At 56.6% G+C, this 18,481-nt stretch overlaps 1 protein-coding gene across 5 annotated transcripts in view; it reads left to right on the top strand.

Annotated features, from left to right (window-relative positions):
• The window catches only part of IQSEC1 (IQ motif and Sec7 domain ArfGEF 1), a gene marked incomplete at both ends in the record, with an annotated part of 285,659 nt that overhangs the window by 223,380 nt on the left and 43,798 nt on the right, over positions 1–18,481 (top strand). For 2 of the 5 annotated variants that reach the window (XM_084248438.1, XM_084248436.1), the window contains one exon: positions 1,065–1,129. The exons of the other annotated variants lie outside the window; for them this stretch is intronic. In XM_084248438.1, the coding sequence (XP_084104564.1) occupies positions 1,065–1,129 (65 nt within the window). Of the gene's footprint in view, positions 1–1,064; positions 1,130–18,481 lie in introns of those variants that run through there. 5 annotated transcript variants of the gene reach the window in all.

The raw sequence follows: 18,481 nt of genomic DNA, 5'->3' as shown, positions 1-18,481 counted from the left end.
CATATTTGAGCATTCCACAAGTGTGGGGCTGGGCGTTGTGCTTGCCTTCACAGAGGCCAGGTAATGAACAAGTTGATATTTGTAAGTTGTGAACACCTAGCCATGGATTGCTTAGAGCGGAGAAAGTGGAGTAGCCGGAGAGATTAGAAGGGAAGGGAAGTCTCTTAGAGCTAACCCAGTTAAGCTGAGCTTCAGATACCTCACTTTTGAATGGGACCAGTACTAACTCCAGCTAAGAGCTCCAAAAATGCTGATTATTTTCCTTTAAACCTGCCCTGGGGGATCTGAAAGGTGTCTCTAGGTGAGGGAAGGTCAGGGAGTGGGTGGGCTTGGGAGGAAAGAAGCTGTGTCCATCAGATCCTGATCAAAAAGCACCCGAAAGCATCCCAGCCTCAGGATGGGACCCACTCTAGGGCAGGCACAGCAGATCCCCGGAACCAGCGCATCCAGGAGGGCAGAGAAACAGGTGTTTCATAAACGAGGACAAAGTCAGGATCGATCAAAGTCAGGTTGGAGCAGAATAGGCTCCAGGTGGCTTGTTGGGAGGTTGTGTTTACACGTTGGGGCGGGGGGCATGTGGATAATGGAAAGTGTGTGTTGGCGGGAGCCTGTTTTCTGGGCGCAGTCACAGTCGGGCCAGCGAAGGCCCGCAGGTACCGGACCCGGCTGCGCTCGCCGGGACGCCCGCCCTGCGCTCGGCACCCCGCGGCTCGGCGCTGCCCCGCCCCCGCCCCGCCCCCGCGCGCCCCCCGGCGCCCCCGCACGGCCCCGCCCCCCGCGCGCCCCACGCGCCCCGCGCGCCCCGCCCCCGCGCCGCCCCTCGCGGTCCACATTCCTCGGCCGGGCCTCGCGCTGCGCCAGGCGGGCGGCGGCGGCGGAGGGCGGGCTCGGCCGGCCGGGGCTGCTCGGGCGCGGGGCCGAGCGGCGGCCACCCGGGCGCGGGGCCGGGGCGCGAGGAGGGCGTGCGGCGGGGGTGCCGGCCCCGGGGTCGGGCCGCCGGGCGGGGGGCGGCGGCGCTCGGCTGGGCCCGGGCGCCGGCCCCGGGCAGCCCCGCCGCGGCCGCCATGTGGTGCCTGCACTGCAACTCGGAGCGCACCCAGTCCCTGCTGGAGCTGGAGCTTGACAGCGGGTAAGGCGGGCGGCGCGGGCCCCGGGCTGCGGGAGGGGCGCGCGGGGCGGCGGGCGGCGCGGCGGGGAGGGGTGGGGGCGCGGCGCACCCCGGCCGCTCGCGCTCTCTCGGGGCGCCCTGCTCTCTGGCGCGGGGGGCCTGGGCCGGCGGGGAGGCGGGCGCCGGAGAGGCGGCAGCGGGGAGGAGAGCGGATGGGGGGCGTGAGTCTGTTCGTGGGTGCTGGTGTGTGCACCGGACCCCGGTTCGCGCGTGTGGGGACCCGTCGCTGTCAGGACGGGTGTGCGTGTGCGGGCGCGAGAGAAGCCGTGGGGAGCGGGATGTGGATGAGTTTCTGTGGGGGACACCCTGGGCCTTGCTTGGACTCCTCTGGAGTTAGGGGAGCAAGTGCTCGGGAGTTTGGAGACAGCGCGCCGGCGGCGGCGGCGTCGGTGCTCCTGCCTGGGTGCCGCGGCCCAGAAGCTGCCAGAGTCCTGCGGGGCGGCTCCTGGGAGACCCTGGGCCTGTCGGTGGCTACGTGTGCCCGTGTCACTGAGCCTCCGAGTGCGCACCCCGCGGGCACCCGCGCGTGCGTGGGGTGTGGAGGGCAGGGGAAGGCGGAGGTCTGTGTGCCTGCTGGCCGACCGGAGGGGGCTGCTGGCGGATTTGGGGGTGTTTGTGGTGTGGTCGGGCATGGGGGGAGTGAGCGTGCATCAGAGCCACCAGCCCTTTCTGCTTCCGGGGCTGTGGGCAGCTGTCTGGGCATCCAAGGGCCGGTGTTGATGGAGAGAGGGAGGAAAACAGAGTGTGTATGTGCTGGGAATATCGATTTCCTCCGTTCCCTCGCCAGCGCAGCTGCCCCCTGAGCTGTCTGCAGGCCCCTCGGAGGAGCAGGAGGAGCAGGGCTGCTGGGCGGAGGGGATTTGTTGACAAGCTGACTTGGCTTGTGTCAGGCCTCCTGGTGGGGGGAGCCCACCTGCAGCCGTTTGATCTTTGAGTTCAAAAATTCTGTAGCCTGTGTCTGGCAGTTCCACTGAGAACATGCATGTGTTCCCCTCTGCCCCCTCCTTGCCCCAGGGGCTCTAGGCCTAAGGCTCCATGTGGGGTTGTGGAGGCCATTCCCAAGGAGCCATAACTCCTTGCATCTGGGGGGAAGCGGAGCAGGCTGCAGCTGCAGGGCCAGCTGTCTGGAATCGGTGGCATCAGTCCGAGAATGAGGGTCGCGGCATTCATACCCGACACGTGCCTGCCTTACACAGCTGTCCCACCCCCACCCAGTATTGTTTGCCTTCTTATCCTTGTGGTGCAGGCATCCCCAGCAGGAGAGCAAGCAGTTTGTGTTACGTCTTCCTCAGTCACAAGGCTCTGTGGTCTGTTGAGTGCCTACTGTGTGCCAGTCCCTGCTCTATGCTGGGTACAAAGCTATGAGCAAAACTCAGAGTATTGTCCTCCTGAGGCCAGAAGGCCAGTGGGGACACAGTAGTCAGTAGTCAGCATGCTCTGCTGCCTGCATCTCCCCCCAGCTAAGAGGGATGAGGGGTTTCTCTGCCCCACCATCAGCACCCCTCCAACGTCACATTCTGGTCAGACATTCTGGTCAGAATGTCTGCAGCCACCTCTTTTTGCATATTTCTCGGTCCTGCATCCTTTCTCATTGAAAGTCCCTCTGTGTATCCCAGGTGAAAGTCCCAGTTGCAGAGAAGCCTGCTCTGATCTCTGTGTGGTTGGGGGTAGCAACGAATGGCAGCTCACAGCGCCTGCCCAGTCTCAGAGCCCAGGGTCAGTGTCCAGGAGATTGAAAAGCACTGCTCAGGCACTGCCCACAGCACCTGCTTTGGCCTCAGAGCAGGTGGGCCACATTTGCTGGAGCACCTGGTATGTGGTTCCCAGGGAGCCTAGGGGAGGGGCAGCGAGGGTCAGCCCAGCCTCTGGCCTGCAGAAGCTTCTCCAGGCACTCCCTGGGCTGGCCAGCTTGCCTCTCACTCAGAGTCCTTTCAGCTCACCATCTCCCCCAGAAACCCTCTCCAGAGACCTTTGGAGACTCCGAGTTGGGAAGAGAATCATGCACAGCACAGCCACACCCCTTTCAAGCACGGGCTCCATAGCTCAAGTCTATGAGAAGCACCTGTTCTGCTGTGCCTGTCCTGGCACCCGGGCACTCTTCCTGCCCCCTACCCCAACTAGCCACACTAATCTAGTGACTCAGATGTTACAAGGGGAGCCTGGAGTCAACCGCACATGTCCAGATGCGGGGCCTCTGGAGGGCCCTTGCCAGCCCCCTGGGACTTTCAGGCTTCGCTCATAGAACTTGGACTATGAACTAGTTGTGCTAATATTTACACAGCTTTGGTTCAAAAACGTGCACGGGGCTGACAGCTACACAGCCAAACAGTGCAATGACTGCGCAAATCGGTGTTTCTGGAACTGGACAGGACTCCCTGGGTTCTAGGAACATGAACCTGCGTGTGCCTGCACACAGTCAGGTGTTACCCGAAGAGAGTCTGTGGCTCATGGGACCGTGGTTGGCCAAGTGAACCCAAGTCCAGAGCAGCTCAGGACTTTAGGAGAGACGAGCCCAGGGAGGCAAACAGACTTGGTTTCAGATCCCAGCTTTGCTTTGTGAGTTGGTGCGCGTTACTACATCCCTCAAGCCTCTGTGGAGGGAATAATGCTGTGTGAAGGAGTATCTGGAAGCCCATGCCGAGCTGGCCAGTCCAGCCCGCCGCCAAGTGCCCCCCGTCGTCCAAGTCAGCATCTGCTCTTCCACTGCCGGTGACCCGGAGGACTTTCTTCCTTCCTCTTTTGTAAATTTCCTCTGAATTATGATGATGTGTGGAATATCCGCCCAGCAAGCACAGAGACAAGGTGACCACCCGGCTTTAGGCTCAAACCAGGCCCGAGGCCCCTGGCGAAGAGTGTTTGGGTGAGGGGGTGGATGCGCAGAGACTGTTGAGTATGATTGATCATTTGTCCTCAAAAGCAAGTCATAATGAGTTTAAAGGCCATTAAGGCTCCTGAAGAATTAATTGGTGTGGCCTGAGAGAATCAGGCTGCTCCCACTGTGTGAGCAAGTGCTAGGAGAAAATTGATGGCCATTATGGTGGAGAACATGGCCTGGTGCACCTGGACTTGCCACTCTTCTGACGAGTCCCCCTCCATCCCCAGGCCTGGGCGTGCTCATGCTCCACTACCCCCTGCATGGCCCGGGCACATGGCAGGCGCAACAGTCAGCAGGAAGAGAATACACCCAGCGTGCATTTTCACCTCCCTGCTTGGAGGGCACATGTGCCATCCCAGACCACCCAGGATGATGCCTTCCTGTGTTCCTCTGTGTCCTCACCAAGCAGATACTTAGCACCTCCTTCATGCCAGGCTCTGAGCTAGATGTGTAATAGCACCAAGGTTAATCCGGCGAAACCACAAGTCAGAGTTCAGGATGGCACAGAAGCCTGACTAGCTGTGTAGCCTCAGTCATGTCGCCACCTCTCTCTGAACCTTGACTTCCTCATCCACGAAATGTGGCACCAGAACATTTCCCAGGGGCTGTGTTGCTTTCCCCGGTGACTGGCTCATGTTAGATGCCCAGCAGATGCCATCTGTCATCACCATCGTCATTAGTGCCACCTCTTCCCACTTGTACTACTGCTGAATCCAAGTGGTTCGCACCGTTTTCCCCTCTGCTGGCTTCTGGGATAGCAGGCAGGTTACGGAGGCCCCCATGGAATTTTGTGAGATTGCTCTTTGCAGGGCTGCGTCTTCTCTTAGTGGCTCTGACTTTGCTGTCTTTTTATGCCTCATTTGTTTGTGGCTGTGGCTTCCCTGCTCCCTGGTAGAAAGGAGCATTCTGCCCATTTTATTGAGAAAGGTTTATGCCTTCTGAAAAGGGTAGCAGTTTCATATGCACTCAAGGTCCCCCGTGTACGACCAGACAAGAACCCCTCCCCATTTGTAGAGATGGGGACACGCCAACATTTGTTTTTTTTCATCTTTTTCCAAAGGTTAGTGTAATAATAGGAAGAGCAGTGGGGATCATTTCATGAACTCTGAGTGAAATACTTAATCCTCAAAGCAGTTTAGAAGGAAGGGCTTCTGCTATCCCCCATTTGGGGGACAGTGGGGAGCGACCAGCTGCGATTAGAACCCAGGCCGCCTGACTTCAGGTGTCCGCCCTTCGTAGCTGTGTCTGCTTCCTATTGCTCCTCGGCACTTTGGCTGAGAACAAGTGCAGGCTCTGCTGCCTCTGGGATTAAGCCATCTTTAGCAGAATGTATCACCATTGTAAGTGGAGCCTTGGGCCTCTTTCCTAAGCCCCAGGCCAGGTGCCTGGTGTCCCCTGCCATTCCCAGATGTCCCCGAATGTCCCAGCCTGCAAAATGACTGACGACAACCCCCTGGGCCGTCCTTATGTCTTCCAGACCCGACAGGCCCCAGAACTGCTTCTCCAGACATTCCAGGGGCATCTGGCACTGGCCCCGTCATCCTCAGCTTTGCAGCGTTTTGAGCATAGCATGCTTTCCTCATCCCCCCTTAGGGGTAAGCGGGGTTGTGGGGACAAGAGCCACCCATCCCCCCACAGCCAACTCATTGTGAGACACAACCGCTTTGTGCTTGGTGAGGAAACGCAAGGCTGGGGCCTTTGGCGTCATCAGGGATGCTTGCGTGTGGGCTGCTGAGCCTGATCCCGCGGGAGCGGAGACCACGAATAAGCTGGACAATGTAGAAGACCCCCGGCTAGGGGGTACCTATCGCCCGGGCCAGGTCGGCACCTTCCTGCCAGCACGAATGTGTTCGCCCATTTTAAAAGACGGAAGCAAATAGCATTTGTCTTTATTTCTGCCTCGGGGGCTAGGTGGTTGAGGGAGTAAATGCATTATGAGTAAAAATATTCAGCACAGTGCCTTATTGCATTAGAGTAAGCACGCAGTGGATGTCAGTTATTATCATTGTAAGTGTTATTATTTATCCTAGTTATTAGCAAAGCTTGGCGGGTTTCCCCTTCAGAGAGAGAGGCCTGGCCAGAACCAACTGGCTATTGGATCCGGCCTCCCTAGAAGCCCTGGTGTCCATCAGTGGATTCTGCATCCCCATTCTGGGCCTAAGTTTCAGTCCCTATGATAGGGGTGAGCTTCGTGACCCTTTGGTTATTTGCTGAAGGAGAACGTTTAGCCCAGTGGTTGGAGTTGAAGGGTTTGGAGCGGAACATTATAGATGCTGTAGTCCTACCCCAAGCTCTGCTCCCCACACTCTCTGTTCTCGGGCATGTTCCTTGGCCTGTCTATGCCTCAGTTTCCTCATTTTTAAAGTGTGGCTATCAAGAGCTCGTCACCGGGAGGAGTTCAGGGGTGAAGCCCCATAAACGGGTGCAGGCAGCACCTGCTGTATTGTGGCTTCTAGCTGGTACTTCAGGGCTGAGAAATGCAACTATGCTACAACAGGACTGTGTTCAGGGGAGACTCTTTTTAGCCCTGGACCAGCTGGGGTCAAGAGCAAGCAGGTGATTGTGAAGGAAGTGATTGAAGGGCGAGGGCTGTTGATGGGGTGAGGGGTGACTGCGGTGAGCTGGGCTGCAGGCTCAGTGAGAAGTGGCTGGAGCCCTCGGCTTGTGTGTGTCCTCAAGGTCCCCTGGCCCCAGCTGCGGATTCAAACAGCCCATTTGGAGTGGACAGTTGTTGCCCGTGGATTGGGAAAATCCCGGCAAAGTGGCTAGAGGGAAGCTGTCTTAGCTGGGACGGGCCCCTGGCCTGCGCCATGAAGGAGGAAAGACCTTTGGGCCCCTGCTGGGGTGGGGGTACCTGGGGCTGCTGGGACAGAGCTGCAGTTCTAGCTGGTGGCTGAGTGCTGGGGCTTTGGGCCACTTTCATGCGCTAGTCCGCCCTGGAGCGGCTGCTGATGAGGCTAAGGCCTCAGGTTCCTGGTCCTGCTGCTCCATCAACCAGCAGGTAGGGAGGCGGCTTGTGGCTGTGGGTAAAGGGTGGCAGGGGGTCCTGGGGAAACTAGGCATAAGCCTCAATTACCACTGTGGGTGCAGCCAGGGCACAGTGGTCACTTGGTGAGCTGCTGCGGCTGTATCTGTCAAGCGAGGACCATGGAGGGAGAGGTGGTGTGGGCAGCACACACAGATGTCCTTCCTGTATGCTAGCAGGAAGGAGAGAAAAGTTCAGTGGGGTTTGGGCAAAGCCACAGCTGGTTTGGGTGTGTCTGGAACTGGCAGTTTTGAGACTGGGGCTGGGACAGGCTACTGAATAAAAATGGTAATATCTGACATTTGGGTGGCCTTTGAATTCTATGCATATTTATCTTATATGAACCTCCCAAGAGCCCTGTGGAGTAGCTGTATCGTGGAAGTATTATTCCCATCTTACAGATAAGGAAACTGCAGTAAGAAAAGGAAAATAAGGAATTTAGGCATTGCAGAATATAGGTTTGGTTTTCTGGGTAATGGGTATCTTTCCCCCTCCACACTGTTTTGTTTGTTAGTTTGTGTTAAAGATTTATTTATTTATTTATTTATTTATACAAGCACTGGGTGCAGTCAGAAGCACGGGAGGGTGAGAGAATTTACCAGAGCCAGAGCGGGGAACAGAACAGGCAGACTGAGAAAATACACTGCTGAGGGGAGCAGCGGGCGTGGCAAGAGAGGTCTGCGAGCCATGTGGGACCCTCGCCTGGCGGCCGGGGTTCAAACTGGCGCTGCAGAGGCTGCAGACAGCTTTGCAAGCCAGCGCTCAACCATTGCGCCACCAGGGAGGCCCCCCTCCACACTGTTTTGGGGGGTCGTGGGCATCTTAGAATGGAGGAAACAAGAAGAGGCAGGAAGCGTGGGGGAGACAGGAACCTGCAGGACCCCCACCTGATTTCAGCTTTGGCCCTCTGAGCAGCCACCCACAGACACAGAGGCTCGAGGCCACACAGCAGCCTTGGAAACTCTGGCCTGGGACCTCAGGTATATGAGATCTCAGCCCCAGGAGGTGTAAGAACTGCCCCCTGCTCCCAGGGTTCTTGTTAATCACAGCAGCTGCGGTTATTGTTATTCCTGTTATTTCCATATAGGCCCTGCGTGGGCCCCCCCCCCCCAATTGCTTGGGGAGGAAGCCTTCGGGAAGCAGCTCTTTCCTCTGCTGCAAGGAGGGGGACGTGCAGACGTGAGCTCTCTGCCACCCCCGCCCCTGGCCTGGACTTTTTGCAGAGCCATAATTTGAATGTGCAGGGTCTGAGATTTTGTGGGTCTCTTTTTTTTCCCCATTTAGTAAAAATAGCAAAATGGCCCAGGAAGATAACAGGCCTTGAGGTGAACAGCAGATTCTTAGCACTATTTTGAGCTTTTTCTTACGGAAACATTTCAAACATACACAGAAGAGAGAATATGTAGCGACCCCACGGGCAGTTTATTTTGTTGCCCGCAGATTATCTGGAAGCAAATCCCACGCATTTTGTTGATTTTAAATCAAGAACCTGACCAGTGGTCAGCCTACATCTGGCTCCAGAGATGTCACGTCCCTGGGATAGGTCCCCAAGACCAGCAACTCGGGAACCTGGACCAGCTTCTCGGCCTTAAAGACCAGCCAATGCCTGCCCCCCTTGGGGAAACCTACATGGGCACCCTGGGTCTGCAAGTGGTCGGAGGCAGCCAGCCTATGACTACCCCATCAGGCAGGGCTTCCTGGGGAAAGGTTCTTGGCTTCTCCCATCAGGTCAGAGGGTCTGTCTATTGTCTTGACTCCTCAGCTTCCCAGTGGGGACGGTGGCGTCTGCTGAGTGTCCCCACAAGGTCCTGCCTGGCCTCGGCCAGTTGGTGGAAGCAGGCAGTGGTACCCTCCCTCCCCACCCCTAGACATGTTGACTCCTCACCTTGCTTGGCTTGTGAGCAGCCTGATACTCTGCCTCCATCTTCTCTTAAGCCGGGTCCCGGGTCTCCTCCCACCACACTGCATCTCCTTCCCAGCCGTGTGGCCAGCCCCTCGCCGCCTGGGTCCTCGCCACCTGGGTCCTCCCTTCTCACAGTCTTTCCTGTGACTTCTCACCTGCCTCCTCATTACCTGCCCATCCCCAGCTCTGCTTCTCCTTCATCCAATCAGACTCTGCCTGAATCCTGGGGTTGGCTTTGACCCCTCCTCTCACCTTTGCCCATCACTGGCTCAGTCCCGGCCCGCCCACAGCCAGATTTGGAGCCTGGCATGCAGTAGGTGCCCCGTCAGTTATAGTTGCTGCCACTGTTAGGAACACAGTAAGCCTTAGCATCACCGAGAGGTTCTTAGAAACTTCAACCTTAAGCAAAATGACATAACAAAAGCAGGTTCTCAAATGATGTCAGTTTTTTCAATGTTGGCCAGGATTTTTTTTTCTCTTACTAATGTCATAATGAAGCCATATTGAAGAAAGTGACATTAATCAAGGAATTGCATATTATTATTTCTGCCCCTAGCATCTAACCCAGTGCTTGCCCATAGAGGGCCCTCAGCTAAGTTAAAAAGCAGTGGGCCAGCCCAGCTCTGACTAGTGATCACGCCCAGTCAGCTCACCCCTCACTCTCTAAAGGGGAGGGTGCTGGTGTCGGTCCCATTGTCTGACACCTGTTCCTGAGCCAAGGTCGCTCCTTAAGGCCTCTCCCCATGGGGCTCCCCCTCACATAGCTCCCTTTTAGTCCCCCTGGCGCCCATATGATTTAGGAAAGTAACACAATCCTGTGTTGTGATAATAATAGCTACCCTGAGCATGGCTTGGGTGACAGCCCCCAGCCCGCGGACTTGTGTGTGCCGCAGCATTTGCTCTGAGGTAGACAGCCCCATATTGTGACTGAGAAACTGAGGCATAGAGAGGCCAAGCCACTTACTAAAAGACACACAGCTCTTGCCTACCAAGTGTCAGTCTTCAGGGAAGGAGTGTGCCACACTCTGGTTGCAGGAGGTTGAGGGGGCAATAGCCCCTATCCTGAGCCTTTATTCTACCCCCAGGCCCTCTCTGCATGCCTGTTCTGGGTGCTGCACGCAGATGGAGGCCAGCCAGTGGTGGGCGCATGTGTGCTGTGGAGCCTGACGGCCCCTGTGCCACAGGTCCAGACCCTGAGAGGGCAGGAGGAATTCGGTCGGCAGACAAGGCCAGGTAGACTTTCACCACACAGGGAAGAACATGACGGGGAAGAGGGGTGCGGGAGGGGACGAAGCTGCTTGGTCCATTGGCTGGTAGCCCAGTGCCTCAGTTTCTTCATCTAGAAAATGGGAAGATGATATAGCACCTGTCTCCAAAGGCGGTTCTATGTGACACCAAGAGTTACACCACATGTAAACTTGGTGATGTAGGCTTGGTGGTGGTGATGTGTCAGTACAGAGGGTACCCCAGGGTTGGGTGTTGATAGTGGGGGGGGGGGCTATGCACGTGTGGAGATGTGCAGGAAATCACTGTAATTGCCAGTCAACTTTGCTGGGAACTTAAAACTGCTCTAAAAATATAAACATCTATTTCTAAAAAGTTCTAAAATATGCGATGAGTTAGTTCCACAAGCAGTGCTGAGAGCAGCACCAGGCGTGGGGACCGTGATCTGTTCACTATCAGCCTTGTCACCATCCTCAGCTCAGTCCTTCACTCTTCACGTGCTTTTTGAACTGCTGCGCCGGCCCTAAGGACACAGACACAAATGCGCCCCTCGCAGGGTCTGCTCTTGCTCAGGTGTAGGAGCCCCATGGGCCCTCGTGGACTCTGCTCCCTCTGCTCCAGGGCACCAGGCAGCCAGGGATGGACGTGAGGGGGAACAGAACTGGCACAGCAGCTGCTGGTCCTCAGACGGTGTCACAGGCCTCGTGCAGTGGGGTCAGATGACAGCAGGCCAGGAGGTAGGCAGGGGCCCTGTGCAAAGGGGGTGAGGGTGCCACATGGAGGGGTTTGGGCCGTGACCATGACTCTAAGCCAGAGGACGGATTGGTTTGCATGTTAGAAAGTGCTTTCTGGCCACGGAGAGGGGCACGTGCAAGGGCTGCCCTGGGGACCGTGTGGTAGTGGTAGTTTAGGTAGGGGTAGGGCACTGGAAAGCCAGGGCCAAGATTGTCCTGGGCTCCAAGAAGGCCACACGCCTGGCCGCGACCCACAAGCTGGGTCCAGGGCAGGGAGGCCTGCACAACGGGCATCTTTCTCCTCTTCTCTGCCCACACTCTCATTCAGAGCCAGCCTCCCCGGCCAGTGCCTCCCGCTCGGCACTCGGGCGTCCCTGGGGCCCGACCCAGCCCTGTCTGCTGGAGCCTGCCACAGAGAACTGCTTTATTTAAGTCCATTTTTTGCGTATGGAAATAACTAGAGGCCTCTGTATTTAATTTGGCTCAGCCAAGAAGATTTTTGGCTGTGTGTGTGTGTGTGTGTGTGTGTGCGCGCGCGCGCGCGCGTGTGCCTGCCTGTGTGGTATGGTGTGTTTTCTGAAAAATCTTTCCAAGTGAGCACAGGGCTTGGAAGCTCTGGCCGTCTTTGTGCAGTCAGAAACGACAAGGACTGCCCTGGCTTAGCCGGAGGTGAAGGTCTGGCAGAGGGTAGGCTAAGGAAATGGCTAATAAAACATCCAGAAAGGGAAGAAGGTGATGCCATCTGCAGATGAGGTCATGGTGAGGGGAGCAGTTTTGTAGACTTTGTTGCTGGGCACCAGGTAAGCTGTGGGTGGAAGCAAAGCAAAGGGGCTTTTGAAAGTACTGAGCTGTGTAGAGAGACACCAAACTGCTTCTGGGCCCTGATCAGGGAGCACTTTCGTTGATGGCAGGCTGGAGGACACATCTCCTGAAGACCCTCCTGTGGCCCTGGCAAGCTCAGCAAGGACTCTGGGTCGATCCTTTCATCTCTGTCACTGCAGAGAGGAAACAGCGCCACAAGTTTGCACAGGGCTTTGAAAGGCAGGGCCTGTCCTCCCTGAATTCCCACACTCCTATTGGGTAAGCAGGGCCGGAATGATGCCCGTCGCAAAGATGAGAGTGCAGATCCCCAGGGAGGTGAGGTGACCTCCCCGGGACACTCAGCCCGGAAGAAGGGCTGCTGGAGTTCAACGTTGGGGACGTTGAACTCCAGCAGCCTCGTGGCTGTACTTCTGGACCGCTGGGGCATCATTCTGAACCAAGACAGGCAGAGGGGCTGCCGAGGGGAGGCTGAGCTTGGGTTCAGACCCCAGGACATCACCTGAGTGTCCAGCTTTGGAATAAACACTGGTTTCAGATGACTTTTTAAAATGGTATTTGAACTGTATGAAACTGAGAGATGAGGGTGACTGGAGAGCGGGGGCTCAGTGGCTGTGAGGGCTGTGTGGTTGCGGGTTCTGGTCTGTATGATGGCATCATTTTGGTGGGGTCTTGTAGAAATTAAACACTCATAACACCCCAGAGTGGAAGGGCTCGGCCTTCCCACCAGTTGTGCAGAGCTGTGGGAATCCTTGACCCCTGCCCCTGGGGAAGTGGTGTTCTAAATCAGGTTCCCTGGGAACAACTGATCCTAGAGCTGCAGATGACTTCTGCTCTTGGCGTTGGGTCTTGGAATTTTGCTCCTTTGCAAACATCACAGGCAAATGCAGATGCTGTCATTGGGCAGATGGTGCCATAAGGGAGAGGAGCGGCCCATGGGTGAGCAGGTGATAGGGAGTGGGGAAGACTGTGGCTAAGGCTAAGTATAAGCTGTCTTATGGGTGTGGCTGCCACCCAGTTCTAACTGGTATCAAGTGGGTATATGGGCCCAGTTGGCCAGATCCTCAGCTATTTCCCTCCTACCCCCAAGAGAAGTCAGAAGCCTAGATTTTCATATAAAATCTCTAGATTTTAAAATGTTCATGATTTGTTCCAGTTTTAAAAATAAATACTATTTGGGGCAGGGCCCACCAATCCAGAACTGTTTATTGAGTGCCAGAAATCCCCTCGAAAGGAGGCTTCCATGTCCCAGAGAATTCCGTGTTGTCTGAGGTATCCCTGCGAGGAGCAATGGGGCGGGCACGGGCCTGGGTGGTGCTGGGGAGAACAGAGGCTGTTTCACAGCCTCTCTGCAAGACTGCCAGGCCTGGGTCTGGTTGCAGGGCTGGCTCCAAGGCCTGGTCCTCCCCTTGATTGAGGCCGGTGCCCTGGCTTGGTGCTCTGGCCCACAGGAGGTCCTGGGGCGGGGCGGGCCCCCTCTCTGAGACTGATAGCGATGTCACTATCACAACACCTCTCCAGCAGACGCTCTGGCCTGGCTTGATTGCAGGGTGTTTGCATCGAACTCCCACCCTTGCCCAAGTCCCTGCTCCCACCCAGGGCCTCCCAGCTCCCCTTTGCCAGCTGGCTTTCAGCCCAAGTCAAAGTGCCTGTGTGCCAGCCTGTGGAGTGAGTGTCTGCCCCTGCTTCCTGTCTGAGGCCCCACCAGTGCCGGCCTGGCCTGCAGGCCCCGTGGGTTGTGGGGAGTGGGCACCAGGCAGAGGCCGGCCAGGACATCTTTCAGGGATGGGACTGCATTTGACCCCCTTGTGACTAGGGGCTTGGGGTGCAGCGTACTGGGTATAGAACATGTCCGCGGAGTCCGCAGCCTTTTTGTATTTCCGAGGCCCACCCACAGCGCAGAGAAGCGAGCATGGACACGGGTCCCCCATTGTGCTGTGTGACCAAAACAGGTGTCTCTCCCCTACAGGCCTTGGTGCTTGTAAACAGGAGAGGGGTGAGCCCTGTCCTCAGCTGGTGGGGAGTTTTGAGGTGCCCTAGGTGATATGCCAGGGGAGGCTGAGAGGGTGGTACCACCCAAGGGTCCTAGAGGGAAAAGGAGTCCTCATGGGTCCTGGTCTGGGAAGAGGACACTTGGGCTTAGCTATAGGAGGGCCCGTGGCAGGTAGGTCTGTGGCTTCGGATCCTGATTGTTCACTGGGCATCACTGTTTTCATCGCTGGGTTTGTGGAGCAAGTGAGTAACCTGGTGGGTGATGATGCCACTCCCAGTTCTGTGCAGGCTCCTGAGTCACTGGTAGCACCACTTACCGCCTCTTTCATTCATGACAAATCCTGAGTGTCTGCTTGTGCCAGGCTGTGTTCTTGACCCTGGGGGTGTCCCGAGCAAGGATCCCAGGCAGCCACTCTTCCTCCCTTCGGGGCTAGCGTTCTAGTGGAGACAGACTCGTAAACCAGTCTGAATGAAAAAGGGTAGAGTCAGACATGAGACAAGCTATGAGGAAACCAAGAGCTTGATTAGATAGAGACCAAGGAGGTGTGGGTGAACCTCTCTTTTACTTCTTTACTGCCAGGGGACCCTGCTTCCCCACATTTGCCATGCTGCTGAGTCTTGCAGGACTGCACTGGCATTCACATACCATAGCCCCCCACCCCTTTGCCTGCAGAGAGCTACTGTATTTACATACAGCCAAGACCCTCAACTCTGATGGGAGCCCCAAAGTCATATGGGGCTGATTCTAGGCTCGTGGGGTCGACCCCGAAACCTTCACATCTCCAGAAGCCTAAAGTTCAATCTCCAAGGCCCACTCTGACCTCCGGTTATTTTTGTGGGAGTGACTCACAGCAGAGCGGCGGGACGGTCCCGCCCGGCTCCAGCTCCACAGGCAGGCAGACAGACAGACTGTCTTTATGTTTGGGAGGAGGCCTGCACCCCAGGAGGCTGCAGCCTCCTCCTCCCTGGGGCTGGAAAGAGGACCTTGGAAAACATGTTGACGGGACAGGAGACTTCTTTCTTCCCTCTGGCTGCACTGATAAGGGCAAGCTCTGTCCTGGGAACCTGGAACTGTTTCGGCTCTTCCTGGAATAATTCCTGTCTCACTAGGCTGGGCATTAGGGCACCGTCACCTGACTTCACCATGATGTCCCCAAGTGGCAGCCTCGCCCCCACTGTGCAGGTGGGACCCTGAAGCTCAGAGAAGTCAGTAGAACCCGGTTATTGGCCCCAGCCCTCGCAGCATCCCAGTCGAGTACTACGCAGAGCCCAGGGCACCCAAACCATGGGGCAGCCTCCATGTGCACCCCACCAGCTTGGGCACTGCGAAAAGCCCATCTTTCCTGATAAGCACCCTTTCGCCAGCAGCTGACAAATGGGGAAATGCTGAATGTTGGTTCAGTAAGCAAAGCCCTAAAAATAGCCTTCTACTTAGAAAAATTCATTGTTCAGAGTCCTGTATTTTTATACGTATGTAAAAGCCACTTCTGGAGGTCTGGGTGCCGGGTAATTAGAGATAATGCTGCAGCCCGGGAAGCAGAGCTGGGCAGACTTTATCACCCCTCGGCAGGGCAGGCCTAAGGGTGGGAAGTCAGCAAGACAGGTCTTGGCCTGTCATAGGCCACGTGGCCATGGCCCTGGCCCCAGAGATGAAGGGACAGCGTGTGCAGAGCAGGGCCAGCTCCCATGTCCCCATGCAGCTGGGCAGGCAGTGCTGGGGTTTCCAAGCAGGGGCCATCCCAGAGGTTTGTGGCAGCCAAGAGGGATGGGGATGCAGACCACAGACCAGAGGGGAGGGGGCTGTGACCCATCCTTGCATGCAGGTGCAACATCACCGTGAACCCCCATTTTCTCTTGCTTTAGCCATCTCAGACTCCTGAAATTGGCCCTGTCTGATCCCTGGTTTGCTGATGGGTAAGGGTATTGGGCCTCCTCAGCATCCCACCGACCCTCTTCCCTGCCCCTCAAAGAAAGTCAAGGCCTCCAGAAGATTCTAGACAGCCAGCATGTCACAGTCACCTGGGGCCCTTTCACACTGTGGCTCTGGGGCCCCACCACTGAGTGACGCTTTGCTTCCTTGGAATTTTGAGGATTTCAGCACAGGAATAGGTTGCTGAATCTCCCAGCTTGGGGCCATGTGGCCCTAAGCCTCCTGAGGGTCTTCCAGTTCTGAAAGTTATTTCATCTGTTTCCTGGCCACCACCTTCTTTGGGGGAGGATACCAGTCCTGGCCTGAGGGTTTTTGTGCCTTTTGCGGTGCAAAGATGCCCGCTGCGTTCTGGAGACTCTCACAGGACCGACAGCCTGTGGGGAAGCTAGTCAGTAGTCACATACCCACATATGGTGTATGGGGCACTCCAGAGCGAAGTGGAGTATGGAAGGGTGTGGGAGGACTGGGGGTGGGCAGTTTTTAGAAAGAAATGTCAGGAAACATCTGAAAGAGGTAAGGGATGAGCCAGTGGGTGTCCAGGAAAAGAGACATGCAACAGCAGGAACAGCATGTGCAAAGGTCCTGAGGTAGGATTGCTCCAGGTTATGGGAACAGCCAGGAGGCCACTGGGCTGGGATGGGATATATGGGTCCTGCAGTATCTTCTGAGTCTATATTCCAGTGATCTAGGAGCAGAAGAAGGACCTGGTCAGAGTTCAATTTTAATAGGATCCCAGAGAAGGATCTTGTGGAGAAGGGTGGAGGGCATCTTGAGAGACCAGAAGAGCCCCCTGGAGAGACTGTAGCAATAATGCAGGCAAGAGGTGAGGGCAACACAGACACGGGCTAGATGGGGGAAGGGACGATGGTCAGAGCCCAGCTCTCTTTCGAAGGTAAAGCAGCCTGATTTGCTGACAAATGGAAGAAAGTGACAGATGCCAAAAGGGATGCTCTGATGATTGGCCTGAGCAACCAGAAGGATCAAGTCGCTGTCTGCTGAGGTGGGGAGGCTGCTCTGAGTGAGCCTGTGTTGAGAGACCCACCCGTCATCCCAGAGGATCTCCCCGGGCAGTTGCGTGTTGGCTTCTTGGCTTCCTTTGTCATTACTGCATATCTTCATGAAAGCAAATTTGGGGACTCCCCCTAGCCCCCACCAAGCCCTCAAGGGTGTGAACTGGTTCCTGGACCAATGGAAACATGGGTGTGTGTTCTCCACGCCAACCTGCCACCAGCAGCGTGTTCAAGGATTCAGCTCAACACGGACATTCTCTGCCCTGAGGCAGTATCAGTTTCCACGGGCTCCCGACACTGCCCTCCTCTTTGGGTGCCAGTCACAGGCCCAGGTGGTCATCTTCTGACAACTGGCTTCTGCCTGACCGGTGTAAATCAGGTTCGGTTAATTGGCTAGAGTGGCTCACAGAACTCAGAGAAACAGTGTGCTTGCTGGCCGCTGACCAGCGGGTGGGAGAGACGCAGACAGCAGGGCCCGGGAGAGGGCGTGGGCTCTACGTGCGTTCTCGGCGCCTGGTCTCCCAGCACCGCCGCTCGCTCATCTCGTCCTTTTAGCTTTTCAGAGATTTGCTACTCGGGAAGGCTGGTCACATCACTGGCCATTGATGATTGAGTTCAATCTCCTGGCCCTCTGCCCTCCCCAGAGGTCTGGGGCCAGGGCTGGAGTGTCCAAACTGCTAGCCTCATGATTGGTTCTCCAGGAGACCCACCTCCATCCTTGGGTGTGTCCCAGAGCCACCTCATTCACTCTACGTAAGACCCTTCATCACTCCCATCACAGAAACTCCCAGTGGTTGGGGAGCTGTGAGTCAGGAACTGGACAGAGACCAAATATAGATGAGAGATGTGTATTTGATCATTTGAGTGGCCACGAGTCTATTCTATACAAATCGCCTCACAGGGTGCCTCTGGATTGCCCAGAAAGCGCGTCACCTCCCTTGTTTTTGGATATGGCTCTGCTAGTTCCCCAGCCAGAGGTCATGTTGGATGCTGTGATGTCTGTGCCTCAGTCCTCCCCTAAAGCTTCCCAGTTCCTGCCAGACCGTCTGTCCGGGGCCTTGGCTGTCTGGAGGCTGCGAGCACAGGGCTCCATGTCTGTGGCCACACACGTGCTTCCCGTGCACTCATGGCCGCTGCCTCCTCCTGCCCCAGCCCCTCAGATGTCCAGCCGGCCCTGCAGGCTGCAAGCACCTCCTCCTGCCCCCCGCTCTTCTGAGGACATTTCCTTTTAGGACATGTCTGCCCTCACCCTGCCCATCAGGGAGATGCCTCACATTGCCCAGCCTCCGTCTAGGAGGCCCCTACCACCTACCTGGGAGGGGCAGCTTGGGGGAGGTTCTAGGATCCATGAGCCCCTTCTGTTGCCACCTGCACATCTCTCCCCTCCAAGAACCAATAATCAATTGTCCAGGCCACAAATCTTTAGGCATCGACAGAGATGCTGCCTCCCCAGCGTGGGGGTGGGTGGCCAACACAGGAATGGCCTCCCGAACCCCCCTCCCTGAAGCTCTCTCCGGCCCCTTCCTGGTGGGCACCCCAGCTCTGTGTCCTTGCACTCTGCTCCTTAGGGCCATGCCAGCTCTTGGGGGCTGCCCCAGGCTCAGGAACCTTTCTCAGAATGGGAAGGGTCAGGAGAACAATGTGCTTTCGTACCTTATCCTTCTCCAAGCTCTGCGGTCTTGGGTGGGTCATGAATCCTGAGTCTCCACGTCCCTATCTGCAGATTGGGGACAGCAGTGCCTGCCGTGGGATCACGATAGGGATCAACTACTGGAACTCAGCTCATACCAGGGCTCCCAAG

The sequence above is a fragment of the Talpa europaea genome (assembly GCF_964194135.1).
Source record: "Talpa europaea genome assembly, chromosome: 11".
NCBI classification, from domain to species: domain Eukaryota; kingdom Metazoa; phylum Chordata; class Mammalia; order Eulipotyphla; family Talpidae; genus Talpa; species Talpa europaea.
The sequence above is the reverse complement of the archived record's forward strand: the minus strand, read 5'-3'. Positions and strand labels throughout refer to the sequence as shown.